General features: G+C 33.8%; 1 protein-coding gene across 1 annotated transcript in view; it reads left to right on the top strand.

The window, feature by feature from the left end:
• The first annotated feature begins 5,548 nt into the window (after positions 1 to 5,548).
• Positions 5,549 to 20,758, top strand: part of LOC133326150 (protein charybde-like) — a 64,992-nt gene continuing 49,782 nt past the window's right edge. Inside the window, exon 1 of the mRNA XM_061534829.1 lies at positions 5,549 to 5,631. Within this exon, the coding sequence (XP_061390813.1) occupies positions 5,549 to 5,631 (83 nt within the window). The remainder of the gene's footprint in view (positions 5,632 to 20,758) is intronic.

Here is a 20,758-nt window from a genome sequence, read left to right as displayed (position 1 = left end):
AATATTTCAATGAGTGCTACACCGCATATGACCCATCAATTTCACATGTAGGTCGTTCAAAAAAGTTGTATCAATATTTGAACATATGTTGTTATTATACCCTTCACCACTGTAGTACAGGGTATTATGACTTTGTACATATAACAGACAAAAGGAAACGAGATGGTTATTTTTGAGAATATGCATAGAATAACTTTCTGAGTCGATTTATGCATGTCCGTCCGTCCATGTATTTTTGTGAACAAAGTACTGGTCGCATTTATGATCCGAATTGGATGAAATTTCGCACAGCCTATTTATTTGGTCCAGGGACGAACCTTATTGGAATTGGTCCAGATTTAGATATAGCTCCATTATATGTATTTTCGTCCGATTTTAATGGTGCACCAAAGACCCAACATTTTGACAAACGTACAAATATTAGTATATCGGTTCAGATTTATATAGCTACCATATAAAGTTTCGTCCGATTTTATGTAAATGGTGCACCAAAGAGTCGAAGTTTCGCCCATTGGCACAACATTTGTGTCAAGTTTTATTGATTAAGATTAAGCTCCCATATACAGTGACGGTCACGTAATTAAAACATTTACTGTGGTAACAAATTTTTGATCAGCCCTCGATTCGTTGGAAGCATTTATATATTTTTTTAATTCAGAACACTTAGATATACTGCACTTAAGATATTTAGTGAGAAAATAGGAAATTATTGCATGCAATTTTTCATAAATAACGGTTTTTATGAAAAACAAGTGAAAAAGCGTTAAGTTCGGCCGGGCCGAACTTTGGATACCCTCCACCATAGTTATACTGACAGATACATGCAATGAAAATATAGGGAACATACCAAAAAGTGGGAATATACCGATAATTCTACAAACCGATTTATGTACACCATTATGTACACCAAATACAAACTTCAGCAATTTTTAATGGGGATTTTTCCTAAAATCTGTAAGATCCAAAAAGTGGACTGATACTGATAATGCATGGTAGAGTCTAAAATCCTCAAACTACTGTAATTTACATTACAAAGGGTATGCTTAAAAGGTGGCCCAATATTGATTACATAGTGTAGGAAATAGTGAATATTTGTGGATATCATTATATGACCGGTATATACCAATTTTGAACCCAATATTTTAATTGTTTATCTCAATTCTTTCCTTCAGGAGGTATCACTATATTGAGAAGATGCCTAAATGACTACCGATATATTTCATTATCGTCAAAGATTGTTAAACAGTCTATGTAGGCTACAAATAGACTATTCCCCGTAACGACTACCCAACCGCAACACACGGAACAAATCAAATAACTATTTTAATATAAAACCAGTAAGGAAAGTAGTAAATTCGACGGGGCCGACTATATGATACCCTTCACCACTTTGGGTATATTCAACAGATAAATCCTAACAGACGTCGCATTTTTCAAGGACCAGTAAAATGAAATTGGATCCATAAACATGTCATTCTGCAACCGATACTAAATTTTTCATTTGGTCAGATATAGAAGCTATATCTAAATCTGAACCGATTTCAGGAAACTTAACACACATCATTCTAGACCTAATTCATTACGCTGTGCCAAATTTCGTGCAAATCGAAAGACATATATGGACTTTGGTGCACTATTTACATTAAATCGGTCGAAAATGCATATGGGAGCTATATCTAAATCTGAACCGATTTTCGCGAAACTTAACACACATCATTCTAGACCTAATTCATTGCTCTGTGCCAAATTTCGTGCAAATCGAAAGATATATATGGACTTTGGTGCACCATTTACATTAAATCGGACGAAAATACATATGGGAGCTTATCTAAATCTGAACCGATTTTTAAGAAATTTTAAACACATCATTCTAAACCTAATTCATTACGCTGTGCCAAATTTCGTGCAAATCGAGGGATATATTGTCTTTGGTACACCATTTACCTTAAATCGAAGGAAAATATATATGGGAGCTATATTTCACGAAACTTAACACACATCATTCTGGACCCAATTCAGCACCCTATGCTAAATTTCGTGCAAATCGAAAGATATACGGGGGCCCATTTACCTTAAATTGGACGAGACTATATATGGGAAATATATCTAAACCTGAATCGATTTTCTCGAAACTTGACACACATCATTTTGGACCTAATTCAGTACTCTGTGCCAAATTTCGTGCAAATCTAAAGATATAGAGGGACTTTGGTGCCCCATTTACCTTACTTCGGATGAAAATATATATGGGAGCTATATCTAAATCTGAACCGATTTTCACTTAGCACACATCATTCTGGACTTAATTCAGTACGCTGTGCCAAATTTCACGCAAATCGTGCCAAAAATCACGCAAAGATATATAGGGACTTTGGTGCACCATTTAATTAAAATCGGACAAAACTATATATGGGAGCTATATCTAAATCTGAACCGATTTTCACGAAACTTAGCATACATCAATCTGGACATAATTCAGTACTCTGTGGCAAATTTCGTGCAAATCGAATGATATATAGGGTCGTTGGTGCACCATTTAATTAAAATCGGACAAAACTATATATGGGAGCTATATCTAAATCTGAACCGATTTTCTCGAAACTTGGCACACATCATTTTGGACCTAATTCAGTACTCTGTTCCAAATTTCGTGCAAATCGAAAGATATAGAGGGACTTTGGTGCCCCGTTTACCTTAAATCGGACGAATCTATATATGGGAGCTATATCTAAATCTGGACCGTTTTTTATGAAACTTAGCACACATCATTCTGTACTTAATTCAGTACGCTGTGCCAATTTTCATGCAAATCGAAAGGTATATAGGGACTTTGGTGCATCATATATGGGAGCTATATCTAAATCTGAAGCGATTTTCTCGAAATTTAGCACCTATCATTCTGGACCTAATTCAGTACTCTGTGCTTTGTTTACAATTTAACATCTACAGACCGACGGACATCCATAAATCGACTCAGAAAGAGATTCTATGCATATTCTCTAAAGGAACCATGTGTCTATCTCGTGCCTGTTACATACATATGCACAAAGACATAATACCCTGTACCACAGTGTGGTGAAGGGTATAAAAAGGGGGTTATATAGGGACTACCCCTAAAAACGGGTGAATATTAATAATTTTTGGTGGGGAGATTTGTTAACATATACGACTACAAAATGCCAAATTTCAGCCAATTCGGTTGAAAAACGCGTTAAAGAACTTCAAAATATCGAAAATTGCGGGTACCCTTATATAGGGGCTACCCGAAAAAATTGACCTATATTTATAATTTTTTTGTGGAGAGATTTGCTACCCAATAAGAACTCAAATTACTAAATTTTAGCCAATTCGGTGAAAAAATCCGGTAAAAACCCCTCAAAAACTGGAAATTGAAAGGTACCTTTATATGGGGACTACCAGAAAAAGTGGACCTATATTTATAATTTTTAGTGGGGACATTTAGTACCCAATAAGAACCCAATGTACCAAATTTCAGCGAATTCGGTTGAAAAACGCGCTCAAGAACCCTAAAATACCGAAAGTTGGGGGGTACCCTTATATGCGGGCTACCCGAAAAAATTGACCTACATTCATAATTTTTAGTATAGAGATTTGCTACCCAATAAGAACTCAAAGTACCGAATTTCAGCGAATTCGGTCGAAAAATGCGATCAAACCCTCAAAAATACCGCAAAATTGGGGGTACCCTTATATGGGGGCTATCCCAAAATATGGACCTATATTTATAATTTTTTGTGGAGACATTTAGTACCCAATACGAACCCAATGTAGCAAATTTCAGCGAATTCGGTTGAAAAACGAGCTCAAGAACCCCAAAATACTGAAAACTTGGGGGTACCCTTATATGGGAGCTATGCCTAAACGTGGACCGACCACCTTCGAGCTTGACCTGCCTGCAGACAAAATACGACTATGTGCAAAATTTTGGCGATCTATCTCAACTCGTTTAGACGCTAGAGTGATTACAACAGACGGACAGACAGACGGACATGCTTAGATCGTCTTAGAATTTTACGCTGATCAAGAATATATATACTTTATACGGTCGGAAATGATTATTTCGATGAGTTACAAACGGAAAAACAAAACGAATTGAAGCGAAAGAGACCTTATGTTGGCAGCAAATCTCTCATACAATATATATGTTGTATGATTTGTTACCATTTTAAAGGTAACTTCATAATGCCTTTCTCATAAAAGTCCTTCTCCCTATTTGCAAAAACTCTAGTAGTCGATTTTTCCTAAATGTCAAGTTTTTATCAATAAAGAAATTTAGCAATGCAATAAAAAGATGATAATCGCTTGTTGCCAAGTCCGGACTGTATGACGTATGCATTAAAACTTCTCAACCACGATCTCGAATTTTCTGGCGAGTCAGTGTAGATGTGTGTGGCCTAGCGTTGTCCTGGTGGAACACGAAAACTCTCCTGTTGGCAAACTGGTTTTGAATCCAGCTTTGTTTAAATGGTTTAAAGCAGTTTTATGGTCGATTTTTAGCTCCTGAGCGATGTTACGACTGCTAACATGCCCGTCCACTTCGATAATTTCTTTGATTTATCGACATTTTCGACGACCAGGCCTACCTGTGCGAGGTACATTTTCAACATTATTGGCTGTTACAGTATCGGAACCATAAACACAATTCACAATTTTAGCCTCTGAAGGACTTACCCAATACATTATGGGGGAATGTATATACATTATGGGTTCTCACTCCATCTTATGGCGGAGGTTTTAAAAATATTCATTTCAACATCTCAAAAATATGTCCTTATCACTTAAAATGTTGTTCATTATTTCGGTATTCACAACAGAATGCAATCCCTAATTCTATTAGACATATCAATTTCGCCTTCCAAAACGAATAACCGACCAACAAACATTCGTCATTGTTAAATTCAAAGACGTTTAAAGTTGTTTGTAGGAAAATCACGCTTTAACTAGTTCGTGTGATTTGTACGCCTCCACACATTTTCTATGGGTAATGGGTCTCTGCTTGCCATGGTTGAGTGGTGGCAAGATTATTTTGGCTTTTTTATTCTTTTACAGGTCATGTAGCTTGGTTATGCTGTTGTAAGCATTTCTTGTTACTACTGCTGCCACTACTACAAACAACTACACGGTATCCCAAACCAGTCAGCCCGCCAGCCAACCGAATATCCAGCAATAGCAACAATTCCTTGTTTTTGCCATTGATCCGGCCGCTTTGGCTGTTGTAGCTATTCCTCATGTTGATTGTTACTTCGTACTCATCGTTGCTGTTGCCGTTGTCGTCGTCATTGTATTCGTGCTCATATGTGTAGTGTGCCATATAGTCATAGAAGTGGAAGACTTACTGCATCCGTTCGCCATTAAAGTAATGGAAAAACCTCCATGTAGGTGTGTGAGTGACTATATATCTCTATATGTGTGTGTGTGTGCGTACACATAACCAGTCTATGTTGGGGCTCCCAGTTTTTGTATCAAGTTCCTTTGATTTTGTTTTGTTATTCTTTTTTTAGCCCTCTTCTTGGCTCTGTGAAATCCTATGGATGATGACTACAACGCCGATGATGATGATGACGACGACGACGATGAGAATGAAGATGACTATATATGCTTAGTGTTATTGTATTGATTCAATTCAAAACCTATTCAGGGTGTTCCGTTCATATCTTTTCGTCTATGGCACAATATCCTTAAAAAAGGACGCAAAAAACGAAACGAGAAGACGAAGGAAAAAGTCTAAAGACCAACGAACGGGCGAACGCCTCTTTGTAAAGCCAGAAGATTTCTTACATTTCAATGTCTTTGGTTAAGCAAGAAGGGCCAGATCTACCACCCACTCTCTGAACTTTGGAACTATCCTCCATGCAATTTTAAGTTCATATTGTATTGCTAAGGCATTGATTGTTTTGTTGCGTGTGTGTCTGTCTGCCCGTTTCTTGGACTGTGTAAGGATGTGCCTGCTGCTGGTGGTCCGTATCAAAAGAAGAGTGCCTTTTTCCGATTGTCTATGGCCACCATATACATATATTATGGAGACTACACACACATAAACAACAAAAAAGAAGAATACAAAAATAAACCCAATGTAGTGGGATTCTACCATGGAAACCGAATAGCACCAGAACTAACATAATCTCTACCATCGGTATGTGGATAACAAAACATACAGATGCAAAAACACAAACGAACATACATACATATGTATGGATACGTTCAATTGTATTCAAGAATATATTCCATCCATCGGTATATTGAATCGTATACAGTATGCGCATAGAAATGTGTGGGTGCGGTTATATGTAGGTAGGTGCTCTCTTTAAAAAAACTGTCTGCTTATAAAAACTTAATTCATTTTATATTTTACTTCGAATAATCGAAAAAATAGTTATTTTTTCAATGGATATGGATAGTTTTGTATTCATGCTGAGTGTATTATATACACTCAAGGAAAAAATTATTAGATGTGTACAAAATATTCGAATATGAATAAACCTATTATGCATTGAGATGAAATATGGAAATACACCTACATCGTATTTCTTGATATTTCTATCACTTACTGCTGCTTGGTTCCCTGTGTTCCCGGAATATGCGGAAGCTGTATAAAAATCTGGACCCATTTTCATCATTTGTTTGTCCTAGGATCAAAAATATGGTGTGTACCAAATTTTTATATTTATTTTTTATCAATCGGGCAATAAATGCGATTTTATATCAATCAGGCAATAAATGCGAAAAATACATCTACACATTCCACATTTTCTTCGACTATAAACCCGCATTTGACAGCCTTATCCGTTCAGAGGTGTTTAAAAACATGTCTGCGTTCGGCATTCCCGCCTGTTTAACAAAGTGGGTCTGGTAGTAGTGTTTGAGAGAACAATTCAACGAAAGATCTATGGGCCGATCTGCGTCCACGATGAATATCGCCATTGTCAGACGTATCGAGCTGCAGCGACGGCGTTGGTTTATACTGAAGGGGAAGGCCACAAATTCGATAAAAATATGTTCATATCACAACAAAGTAGACAACATTTCGTAATAAGGCTTATGGAACAAATGTTCTGCCACAAGCCATCTAAGTACTTATGTAAGTCTATATAATGTTATCTTCCAAAATTCGTTACTTTAGGTAGTTAGTAATTTGGTATTTTTGATACTCATTTGTTAGGAAATCTCTCTACTAAAAATGATCAAAATCAGATCACTCTTTGGGGTGGCCCCCGTATATAAGTACCCCCTAAATATCCGGATCATGGTGATCATGGACTGGTTTTTTTTATCGATTTGGCTGTAATTTGGTACTTGAAATTGTCAATTCATCTATATACACCTAAGTCTTTTTCTAAACGGTCTTGTACACGGTTTCATATAACACAGTTTGAAAATTGATTATTTTTAATTTTTTTAGAAGATTTTATTTTATTTAGCACGATTTGAAATTTTATGTACTTAAATTTTTTTGTCAAATTTAATTTTTGCGAAGTATGTTCATATCACAAAAAAAGTATTTATGAAAGAAAAAAGTTTGAAACCATCGATAGTATCGATAGTTTGCGAACACTAGCTTAAAGATTTAAGTGAATTCCTCTTTAGCGCATACAAACAATTTTTACTGGTCAAAGCAAATGTGAATAGCACTATTTTAGGGAAATTCCCTTTAATTTTGGAATTTAGTGCTAAGAGGTACTAAAAAGTACTAAATGTTATATTTGAATGGAATAGGTAGATATACATATCTGAAACTTGGTATGTAGATTAACCTAATACAAATTGAATGACTTGTAAAAATATTTTTTGAAAATTAGTCCTAAAATGGTACTAAAAAGTACTAAAACTGTATTACACCGGAGCGGTTGGAAGTAGAACTCAGAAATTTTGTTATGCAGCTTTGACAATAATAGGGGAAGCGGCATGTGTAGACATGTTTTGGAATTTAGTACTAAAGATACTAAAAAGTACTAAATAATGTATTTGAATGGAACCGTTAGAGATACAATTCTGAAACTTGGTACGTAGTTTAAGTTATTACAAATATAATAATATGCAAAATATTTTTTGAAAATGAGTACTAAAGTGCACTAAAACTGTATTACACCGCAACGGTTGAAAGTAGAACTCTAAAATTTGGTATTTGGTATACAGCATTGTCAATGATAAGCGAATCAGAATGTGTGAACAAATTTTGGAAATTAGTACTAAAGGTAGTAAAAAGTACTAAATATTTTACTACGATGGAACAGGTAGGGATAAGTATCTGAAATTTGGTATGTAACTTAATGCATTACAAATAGAATAATAGGAAAACATATTTTTTGGAAATTAGTACCAAAATGTACTAAAAAATTATAGATAGTATATTGCAAAATAACTGACAGAGATAGAAATGAGAAAGTGCGCATATAGCTTTAACTATTACAAATAAAATACTATGCATATTTTTTTTTTTTTTTTTTGGAAATTAGTATTAATGTGGTGATAAGAAGTACTAAATAATAAAATACAATGGAACAGGTAGAAATAGAAATATGAAACCTAGTTTGTAGCTTACTCTATTACATATATGCATACATTTATTTTTAAATTAGTACTAAATACTGTAGTATAATGGATCCGGAAGAAATAGTACGTATATTTAACTCTTACATAGAGTTAAATTTTTAAAAGTAGTACTAAAATGGTACAAAATATTAAATTAAAATGGAAAAGTTAGAGATTAAAATCTGTAGCTTAACTATTACAAATAGAGCGATATAAATAAATATTTTTCGAAAATTAATTAAATATAAATGTAAATTTAGAGTACACAAATTTCCAACTCTTAGTATTTGGTTTATTGGAAATTAGTACTAAACGGCACCAAAAACATAAAATATTGCACGGGGTGCAAGTGTAATTCTGAAATTCGGTATGTTGTTTTGTATATTTTAAAAAGTGGAATACGCCAAAAAGTTAGTAAACTGTACTAACAAGTACTAAATATTGTGTACGGTAGAACGGATAAATATAGGAACCTGATATTAAATACTTATCTGGAACTATAACAATAAACTTCTATGCATAAATATTTTCCGGAAATAAATTCTAAAATGTGCAAAATATTGTATACGGCGGCACGGGTGGATATATAATTTGGTACAAGGTTGTTTGACATATGTACTTAAAATACTAAATATTTCATTTTTACTAAAAATTACTGACAGTTATAAGAAATATAGTTTCCAACCCCACATCTATCTATACTACAGAGAAAAATTATGTGAATTTTGGTTTGAACTTTCGATGTAGTGAGCAAATATGCCGCTGGACACAGCAAGTACTAAATTAGTGGCACTTTTAAATGCAAATGATTCTCCAATGATGTTACTGCAGCGACTTCCGATGTAATGAGTAATGTGCTGAATTTTCATGTCGAGGATATATAAAAAATACCGACAATTTTTTCCAATTAGGATTTTGTAACAGTTAACACACGAGAAATGCTAAATTTCTGAAATTTTTATATTACAAATTCGTACCATAAGGGTGCACAAGTACTAAAATGTGCTACATATTTTACAATTAGTATTAAATTACCGAAAGGAACAAAGAAGTTTAAAAAAACGTCGAGAAAATAGTACACTTTCAGGAAATAAAAATACAAGTTCATAAAAAATGTTTTCAAATGTATGCTTAAACCGAATGTATATTAATTACTAGATCCGCTAACGACGTAGCGGGCCTATGCTAGTATTCTATAAAGTATGCAATTCTATGATGATTTAGTAATTTCCGTCCGTCTGTATTTTTTTGTAATCATACTATCTTCAGAGAGTATCGAGATACAATACTATATTATAATGCTGAGCAAGCATGGGAACTGGTGCCCTTGTTTACATGTATCAAAAAGCTCGTTCTCTGCGATCTCTTCTCTTTTTTACTCTCCTCTCATTTTGCACACCTCGACTATATAACGATACCGAAGTATCAATACGTTCTCTTCTCTTTATTACTCTCCTCTCATTTTGCACAACTCGACTATATAACGATACCGAAGTATCGAGATAAAAAACGAAAATGTTGGGTTCCAAATTAGTCTCCCTTGAGGTATAGCCTCATATAGCTTTGCGGATTTTAGACACGCGTTATAAATATCGGTCCACGTTTTGGGTTAAGGTTAAGGTGAGTTAAGGGGAAAATTTCCCATTAGAAATTGCAGAACATTTGAATTTTTTATACCTTGGTACACTTGTTGGTATATCGCCTATATTAGTTCATGAAGTTTCCCCATTGCAAATAAATGGTATTTTCGGGAAAAGTTGGCAATTTAGTATTTCTTGTCGTCAGTAGTTTCGAAGACATCTCACATCCGGCCTGTTCTAGCATACATCGGAGGTTTTAGCTAAACTTCCCAACCTTATTCGATGTAGTATAGTGCTGGAACCTGCAACACACGTAACTGTCAGTATGTGCTTCACAGAAGTTGTAACGGTTATAATATTTCCCAAGTTTTAAAGGTGTGAACCTAGACTTCAGCTATGTTACAAAATCTCTAATATGGAACCACAGAAGCTCTGTTAAGACATTACTTAAGTCATTGGTTATAATCATTACATTTTAGATACTACTAGTACATATAACTAGAATCTACAATTTAATGTAATATTGCTACAATTCATACAACAACAGATAGTCTTCGTTGAGTGTACCATTGAACATATTTTACCAATAGCCATACATTTTTGCTGATTTGGTAGATTTTGATTAAATTGCTGATGATTGTTTATAAAATGTTGCTGGACTGGACTACGATATGGTCTAAATTAAACTGATCACAATAAAGTTAATATTATTCAATACAGTTTCACTATACGGATCCTATTTTAAAATGCCAAATAAGGCAAAATGAGAATGACGACAACAACAAAAACCCAGGAAACGACAATGGCAACAATGGAAAAATATTTTTCATTAAGGCAACAGCAACAACGACAACAAATCAATACAACAACTCATTGTAAAAGTAATGATTGCATAAATTTCACATGGAAATTGAATGAAAATTTGCTTAAATTGATGTGAAAATGCTTAAAGGACATTGCAAAAATAGCAAAACAAAAAATTCAAAAAAAAGAGAATAAAAAGGAAATATACTATTCAAAATAAACCCACTCACACACATATATAGCCATATGAAAACGGAACTCAAGTCGCTTTTGGGGTTCTGAATAGATGTTAGACAAAGAATATGAACAGGAAAATAGAAACTTGAAAAATGCTTTTTAGTTTTGTGATACGGCCAGTAGCATGTAGTATATCCAAACCAAAAAAAAAATATGTGAAGCAACTTTATGAACTCTGTGCGGATTATCGTTATGAGAAACATATGTGAGTGAATACGCTACAATAAGTTTTTTGGGAATGCATGGTCGGTCGACATTTGAAAAAGGTCAAATAATATAAGAAATATATTGCATTAGGGATTTTTTTTAAACAGTTTGGCACAGCAAATGACTTTTTTCGGTATAAATATCTAAACGACATTATCTATTCCAATTGCTTTAATATAAGGTAAGATTTTTCCAAAAATGCAAAATTTTGTGCCAAATCAATTGAAGAACTTAGCGATCAGTGATGTATCATCCTAAATGTTTTGTAATATATGTGTAATATATGTTGATTATATTAGAGTGATATAGGGAGCGTACAATCAAAATGGTTTGTATTTTGAATTTCCCTTTGATACTAAATCGCTCAACAAAAAATTATCAATATCGGTCTACTTTTTGGGTAGCCCCAATACTAATGCTTACGGCTTTCAACGAAATTCGTTGCAATTTGGTAACAAATTTTTAATATTTGCTCCTTTTGGAAGGCCAGTTCCCTTCGTTCTTTTAGATGGATTTTCACGAAGAAGATTTTATTTCATATGAAACGTAAAAAACCTTACTGGTCGCGGATACCCCCATACTCTTTCAATTGACAGATCTAAAAATTTGGCCCGATAAGAAAGTTTTTTAGAAATTGGATGGCAGAAAATGTTCACCATTGGATCAATATTACTCTGAAGCTGTGCATACTACATACACAAAATATATACCAAATTACTCAGATTCTTAATACAAAAATCATATAATCGATTTTCGGAAATTCGTGATTGCGCATTAAAACAAGAAGTAAAATTTAAAAAAAAAACACTCAAAATAGAGCTTCAGAATGTCAGTATCATTTCAAGGTAGATGCAGATAAAATTTGGAAAAATGATACATTAGAGACGTAGTCCTCCTTTTGTAGGCTTCTAGTTTTACTTTGACACGAAGACCGTGAAATGAGTGGCTCAGTCACAAATCGATAGAAATCTCCTCAACCTGTTTTTACAGACAATTTCGAGTCATATGTTTGACAGGCGAGCTGGTGCGCACTATAACTTTCAAAGGGAGTAACCGATTTCATCCAAGCTTTTCACATCGTAATATTACTTTCAAACTTAGTTTAAGTTCGAAGATGGAGAAAATCAGTCCACTCCTTCTGGTACCTCCCCCACAAATGGTCAAAACTTTGCATTTTTAATTTTATAATTTCATACGAATATGGTTTGTATACATTTTAGATAAAAACTAGTAAGGAAAGATGAAAAGTCGGCAGGGGCCGTCTATATGATACCATTCACCACTTTGGGTACATAAAAAAGATGATTATATGTACAATATCCTGTATATAGGACAGAGATATCATCTTTGGGTAGACTTGAGTTCTTTTGTGTACCATTTGTAGAAAATCGAGAAAATTATGTATAGGAGCTGTATGTAAATCTGAATGTATTTGAGCAACCATCCGGACAAATTTTAGTTATTTGGTATACCATTTAGATGAAATCGGATGAAAACCTGAACCGATTTCAATGTAATACGCAATGCAATATTTGATGCTAGACATAAAAACATAAACTTCATTTGCTTAAAATCGGACGAAAATATATATATATATATAAATCTGAATCGATTTCAACAAAATATAACACGCAACATTTCACATTCACTTCAATTTGCTATGCAAAATTGCGTCTCAATCGGACAACCATTGACAGCTTGGTGCTCCATTTATATAAAATCGTACGACTATATATATATTGGAGCTTTATCTATATCTGAAAAAAACGTCGCATACATCCATCAGGAGCTATTTCAGTAAGCTATGCAAAATTTTTTCTCAGTTGGACAAATTTTTGGGAGTTTGGTGCACTATTTAGATAAAATCGGACGAAAATACATATGGGTGATATATCTATATCTGAACTGATTTCAATAAAAATTTACGTGCGTCAATCTGATCCAATTTCAATACGCTGTACAAAATTTGGAGAAGTTTGGTGCTCCATTTACTAAAATCGGGCGAAGCTATATAGGGGAGCTTTACCTAAATCTAAAACGATTAAACAAAACTTTACGAACATTAATCTGGACCTTATTCAGCACGCTGTGCAAAATTTTGGGTGTTTGGTGCACCATTTACATTAAATCGGACAAACCTTGACAAGTTGGTGCATAAAATCGGACCGATTGCAACCTGTACTTTGCTCACAAAAATACATGGACGAACGGACAGAACCATGCAGCTAAAGTATACGTTTTTTTTCTCGAAGGTGCTTTCAATGTGGTGTACCACATCATGCAATGTAGTTTCCACCTCATGCAATGTAGTTTATATATAGTTCCCATATATAATTTCATCAAATTTTAGAATTATAAATTTAGAATTATTTCGTCCATGATTGAGACGACAATTTAGCATATCAGTCCAGAATATTTGCTATTTAAAAGTAGCGTGTCACCTTAAATTCGCTTGAAACTATTGTTTAATATCGTAACATTGCCAAATTCATAACATTGAGTCAGAGTGAGAATTTTAAACAAATATTGTACCACAGGGAATTCGTTCCTTATTTTTTTATTTTTTTTTTTTTTTGCTTGTTCGAAAATAAAGTTTCTAACGAAAAGTTTCGTGTTTGATATTTTTCTGCCTCAAAATGTATTTTATTTATTATTTACAATATATTCTGTGTTTATTTATTGAAGAAGTAAACGCTGGCAAAAACACACACACACACCAATCACACGAATACTCGACAACTACATATGTACGTAGGAGGAACAAATCGACCAAACAACTGACAGATAGTCTTTGACTACTGAAACACAACAAAAAAAAAAAGAAAACCTGAACGATGAGAATATTTTCCTGATTCCATATAAAATATGGTTTTGGTATATTTTTTTTAACAATATTTCGGTTTGGCCACAGACAGAAAACGGCAAACATTATAGGATTTCTTTCTTTCTATGAAAAGTAGCATCTTCATATGCCATATAGTTGCGTTGTTTTTTTTTTTGTATTGAATGGCACGTGTTTCGTACTGACTTCCTTCCTCAAATACTTATATTTTGTTTCATTTAAAACATGTTTTTAAAATATTTCCCAAAAATATTAATGGTAGCTTTCCGGTGGTACATTACATTTGCATTATAAATAAAAATACGGTGAATCCTTTGATGTATGTTTGTTTCATAAAATAAATTAGATACATATATATGCATATACAAAGTAATGTTGAATAGTAAACTCGCCAAAGGTGGAGATGGGTAAGTTACCCTGGCAATGAAGTTACCTAACTGCATGAAGATGTTCCTCAAATATAAAAGCTAATTTCTATTTTTGGTTACTATCGAAATGAATGAAATAATTTGTGTGTGTTAAAAAAAGTAGAAGTAGGAAAGAGTTATTTCATTTTTATATAATTTTAATACCAGTATATAATAAATTTGTCATTCCGTCTTGGTCAGAATAAAATACTATGACCATTTAGCAATATCCTCTATTACTCCTAGAATGTTTATTACTGAAAATTTAACATATTGATCAACATATATCGGTACCCCATTATTCAGCATGTCATTATAATAGTAATTGGTTCTAATCTTTAATACCCACTGGGAGCTACATCAGGAAAATAAGGTGGGTGGTCAAGCAACTCGTACTTTGATTCGTTGATTTTAGCCATTGTTAAAAAACTCTTGTGCGCTGGTGCGTTGTCTTGATGAAGAATTATTTTTTTTTTTTTTTGTGTTGTAAGCCAGGACGTTTTTGTTTTACCCTTTTGCAGATAGTCAATCAATAAAAGTCGCAAAAACCGTTGCGATAACCTTACCAATCAAATGAATTGTTTTTGCCTTCTTTGGGGCACCTTTCCAGCTTCAGTCCATTGTTTGGATTGTTCTTTTGTCTCTGGAGTATAGTGCATGTCTCCATCCATGTCTCATCAACAGTTATAAAACGCCGCTTAAAATCCATTTTATTTCGCTTAAAAGGATCCAAACACGCCTGAGAAATTCTTCTGCGTTATTGATCGGCACCCATCTTGCAGAAAACGTTTTCATCTGTAGTTCTTCATGCACCCGACCCGATCATTTGAGATTCCCATGATATTAGCAATTTCACGCACTTTTATTCGTCGATTATTTAATACCATATTATGCACTTTGGCTACAATTGTTGTTGTTATGGTTGATCTTCAATGCTTGTACGACCACGTTTAAATTCAGCAACCCAATTTGTATACCCTTGTAACAGGCAAAATGAATCGTGATAGACCCATGGTTCCTTTTGAGAATATGCATAGAATCACTTTCTGATTCAATTTACGCAGGTCCGTCTGTCCATCCGTCCGTCCATGTATTTTTGTTAACAAAGCACAGGTCGCATTTAAGATCCGATTTGGATGAAATTTAGCACAGTTCACTTATTTGGTCCTATTGAAATTGGAGGAAATCGGTTCAGATTTAGATATATTTCGTCCGATTTTATGTAAATGATGCACCAAACTCCCAATATTTGTCCGATTGGGACAAAATTTTGCACAGCGCACTGCGCACTGAATCAGGTCCATGCTTATTTGTGCGTAGTTTTGTTGGAATCGGTTCAGATTTAGATATATCTCCCATATATTTTTATGTGAATGATGCACCAAACTCCCAATATTTGTCCGATTAGCACAAAATGTTGCACAGAGTACTGATTTAGGTGCAGACTGATGTCTTCGAAGTTATGTTAAAATTGGTTGAGATTTAGATATAGCTCCCATATATAGTTTCGTCCAATTTTTTGTGAATGATGCACTTAAGTCCCAATATTTATCCGATTGGGACAAAATTTTCCACAGAGTATTGCATTAGATCCAGACTGATGTCTGCGAAGTTTTTTTAATCGGTTCAGACTTAAATATAGCTCATATATATAGTTTTGTCCGATTTTTTGTGAATGATACACCAAACTCCCAATATTTGTCTGATTGAGTAAAATTTTGAGAATGCTATTGAGAAAAGGGAATGATGCGTGATAAGGTTTGTTGAAATCGGTTCAGATTTTGATATAGGTTTTACATACATATATTTTCGTTCGATTTTATGTAAATGGTGGTTACACGAAATTTGGCAGAGGGTATTAAATTGAATATAGTGATTACAAAAAACAAAAGGTGTACGCAACGGTTACTCAATTAGATCCATGTGTTTATATATAGCTCCCATACATAATTTTACTCGATTTCATGAAAATGGTACACCAAACAATCGAAGTCTGTCCGTTTGGCATGCAATTTTTATTGATGTCAGAATGGTATGTGTATGGGGTTTTTAAATTGGTTCAAATATCTATCTAGATAGCACATTAAATTTCGCCCGATTCCATCTCAATGATCCTCCATAGATTATATGACCGTTTTATCTACAGAATATTGTAGATATTAATTAAGTCTTGCATGTACCCAAGGTGGTGAAGGGTATCATATATAGTCGGCCCTGTCCGACTTTTGAACTTTCCTTACTGCTTTATTGTTGCATATGAAGGAACTCTTTCACCTAATACATTCACCATATCATTATGAATTTCTTGTCCCGATCAACCTTTCTAATTTTCCCATTGTAAAAAATTGCGGATGCGAAATGAAAGAGTTGCCAGATCGAAACAAAATTTAACATGTGTTCATAGCTGAGATGGACGTTTCCAAAAACACATAATTTTTTTCTGTTTATACCGCGCTTTTTGTGCTAGGCTAAGAAGTTTCCGAACTGCCCTCGTAATATTGGATCATTGAAAAATTTTACCATTTGTGGGGGAGGTACCCATATTCGGACTTGATGTAGGCTTGATGAAGATAATAGGTAGTGCAAAGTTTGGTTCATATCGGACATTCCATTCGCCTGATATTAAAATTTACAAATATTAAAAATTTTGACAATTTATGGGGGAGGGTGGACCAATGGGTCCCCTCTTTGGACTTTGCAAAGTTCGGATGAAATCGGTTACTCCCATCAAGTGTTACCTTGCATTCCAGCCATACAGACGGACGGATATTTGTAAATCGACTCCAAATTGTCTGAAACAGATTTGGTCCAAAGAAGCATGGGGTTTTAAACCAATATTTCGATGAGGCACATTTTTGCCATATCAATGTGTATATACCCTTATAATCCATAAGACTGAGGGTATAAAAATTTGATTTAAAAACTGTCAGAAAATCATGTTATAACGGTGTTAAGCAAAAAAACGGATTCTTTTCCCAAAAAGAACCAAAAAAAAAACTAAAATTTCTGGAAAAGAGTTGTTTTTATGGATGAGTTCATGATTTGTGGCTAAAAAACAACGCACGCACATATGACAATAATACGAGCATATCTCGCTATTATCTTATTCCCACATTCATGCATGGTGGCGGCTCAGTGATGATATTAGGCTGTTTATCTTAAGCTGGAGTTGAAAAACTCAATTTTTTTGAAAGTGTCATGACAGCAAAGGACTATAAAAAAATGGGGATCTCTTTAAACAAGATAACGATCCCGAACGTACTGTGCTAGATTCCAGACATTGGATCCTCTGAACTAATATGAGTGGCTTAATAATTGTGGCTTAATAATTAATATGGCAAACATACGTAAAAATAATAAATCTATGTGAAATTTTAAAAATATCCTTTTGGATTGAATACTTCGTAAATTTGTAGTGGGTGTACGAATATGAATTTTGCATACTGTATAGGAAGTGATGCAAATGTGGTATAGGTTGGTAATGTGGTATAGTCACTTTTTTGTAAACTGAAAATTTTAGAATAACTGAAACATGTTTTATAGTTTGCTGTCAATTGGAAGTGAAAATTATACTATACCACATTAACATCATGTGGTATACCACATTACCTGCACTTTTTTAAAATCACTTTTTATGGAAAATCAAATATTTTCTCAAATATCTCTTAAATATATATATATATATATATATATTTTCAAATTGATACATGGAAAGACAACACATGTAGCATGTTAAGTGTAAAATTTCAATTTAATCGGTTAAAAAATAAAAATTTGGCAATCTAAAAACAAATGGGTATACCACATTTGCATCACCTCCTATATATAGAATCACTTTCTGAGTCTATTTATGCATCATCGCCCGTCTGTTTACCTGCAATGTATAATTGTAATTTAGTTGTTAACAAAGAACAAGTCGCAATTATCATCCGGATAAGATGAATTTGGCAGAAACGTGTAGAACTTTTTCTACCTTCAAAGTCCGTGCTCATAGCCAGGGTTAACCATAGCGATCTTCGGTTTCAAGAAATCCGCTAAATATATTGTTATTTTATATTTTAAATAGACTAGTTGGTCTAACGGAAACCAAGTAGTTTTCTAAAAAAAGATACATCGGTGTATAATTTTATGAGTTCCTAAACTGCATAATTTGACTGAAACAGATTGATAACAATAGTTTTGTTTTTCAAATCTATTGAGCTTATATTTGGTTTTGCACATGCATATATAATTAATTTTGCATCGTGATGTTTTTATGTCGAACATAATCCCCTAAACTATTATTGTCTTTTGAAATAAGCAATTTTTTGTTGCTGTTTTTGTATTGAATGCCGCAGCTTCACATTTGATCCCATTAACTGATGCCTGCAGCATTTAACAACAATTGTATGCCAATGTGGTAAAAGTTGTAATAATTAATTAAGAGATTTACGCAGGATTTGTATTCATGGCATAATACTAATATAAATATGCATACGTTGCGTCGATTCGAAAGGCATTATTACATATTGCACATACATATGTGCATGTACATACATATATTTTTAAATATGTACATTAGGGTAACAAAAAATGGACTTTTTTGGTTTGCCCAAGTATTGTAAATTTATTAAATATTTGCGACCGTAAAATAATTTAAATATTATTTTCCATTGAGACCACATACAATTGTTTTTCCGCATTTGGCGCAGGTGTGAATCCCTAATATAATTTTAAATAATTGTCTATTTATCAGTTTTATTATTATTTTTTGACAAAACAATAACTGAATACAGTTGGCCATTCAAGTATTTGAAAATTGCAATTAATGCAAGATATTGGTTTAAAATGTTTTTTATTAAATTACCAAGAGCAAAATAATTGAATGAAAATTAACGTGCAAAAGGAAACAAAATAGTGTTTATACCCTTCACCACACTGTGGTACAGGGTATAAGGTCTTTGTGCATATGGGCACTTACGCAGTCACTTACACGACTTTCAGAGGCAAAATCAAATGTTAAATAAATCAAAGACAATTAATTTTTTACAATTCTCCCTTAATACTTTTTTTGTAGAACTTTAGAAGTACTATCAGTGGTAAAATGGTTGAGGGCCTCCGGTTTTTATCTTTCGAGATAAAAGCCACAAAAGAGCGGTCTCTCACGTGACTTCAAATATACATGACTTTAGACGTCATTGTTAATAATGGGAAAATTCTGCGAATTGTGTGAATATTTTGAACTTTAGATTAATAAGAGATATCCAAGGACGAACTCTATTGAAATTGGGAAAAATCGGTTCAGATTTAGATATAGCTTCCATATATATTTTGGTCCGATTTTATCTAATTGGTGCACCAAACTACCAATGTTTATCCGATTGAGACAAGATTTTGTACATCGTGTTGAATTAGGCACAGAATGATGTCTACGAAGTTTTGTGGAAATCGATTTAGATTTAGGTATAGCTCCCATATATAATTTTGTCCGATTTTATGCCCGATTTATACAAAAATTGGGTCATCGTACTGATATTATTACAGGATGATGTCCGTGAAGTTTTGTTGAAATCGGTTTAGATTTAGCTATAACTCCCATATATAGATTCGTCTGATTTTATGTAAATGGTGCACCATAGATCTTGTTCGATTTGCACGATATTTTGTTTAGCATATTAAATAGTGTTATGTTTACGAGCGCCTAGAAACATCATATGACCGCTGCCCTGCCCATGACATTAAAATTCTGCTAGAGAAGCGAAAATATTTTTGGTCCCACCATCGGAAAATTCAGCCTCCATGAAGAAACATTCGACAACGGCATGAATTTGATTAACTTCGCGGCAGCAAAAATCATGGTACCAGGATTTCTCCTGATCAAGCAACGAGAAATCAAATTGACCATGTTGTGATAGACGGAAGGCATACATCCAGTGTATTGGACATTCGACCAATACGAGGAGCGAATATAGATTTGGACGAATAAGATTTGGTCTTAATGTAGCAACAAAGGTGCGATGTAACATAAGACGGAAACTTGACGTCGAAAAGCTGTAAACACAAGGGATAGCAGAAGCCTATTCCGCTCAAGTTACTCCTTTTCCCGATAATAATATAGAAGCACAATAGCAAAGAATTGCCCACTACCCACA

The sequence above is a fragment of the Musca vetustissima genome, unplaced genomic scaffold (genome assembly GCF_032173495.1).
Source record: "Musca vetustissima isolate MV318-11 ecotype Yass unplaced genomic scaffold, APGP_CSIRO_Mvet_v1 utg36595, whole genome shotgun sequence".
NCBI lineage: Eukaryota > Metazoa > Arthropoda > Insecta > Diptera > Muscidae > Musca > Musca vetustissima.
Note: the sequence above shows the minus strand (reverse complement) of the source record. Positions and strands in the feature narration are given on the sequence as shown.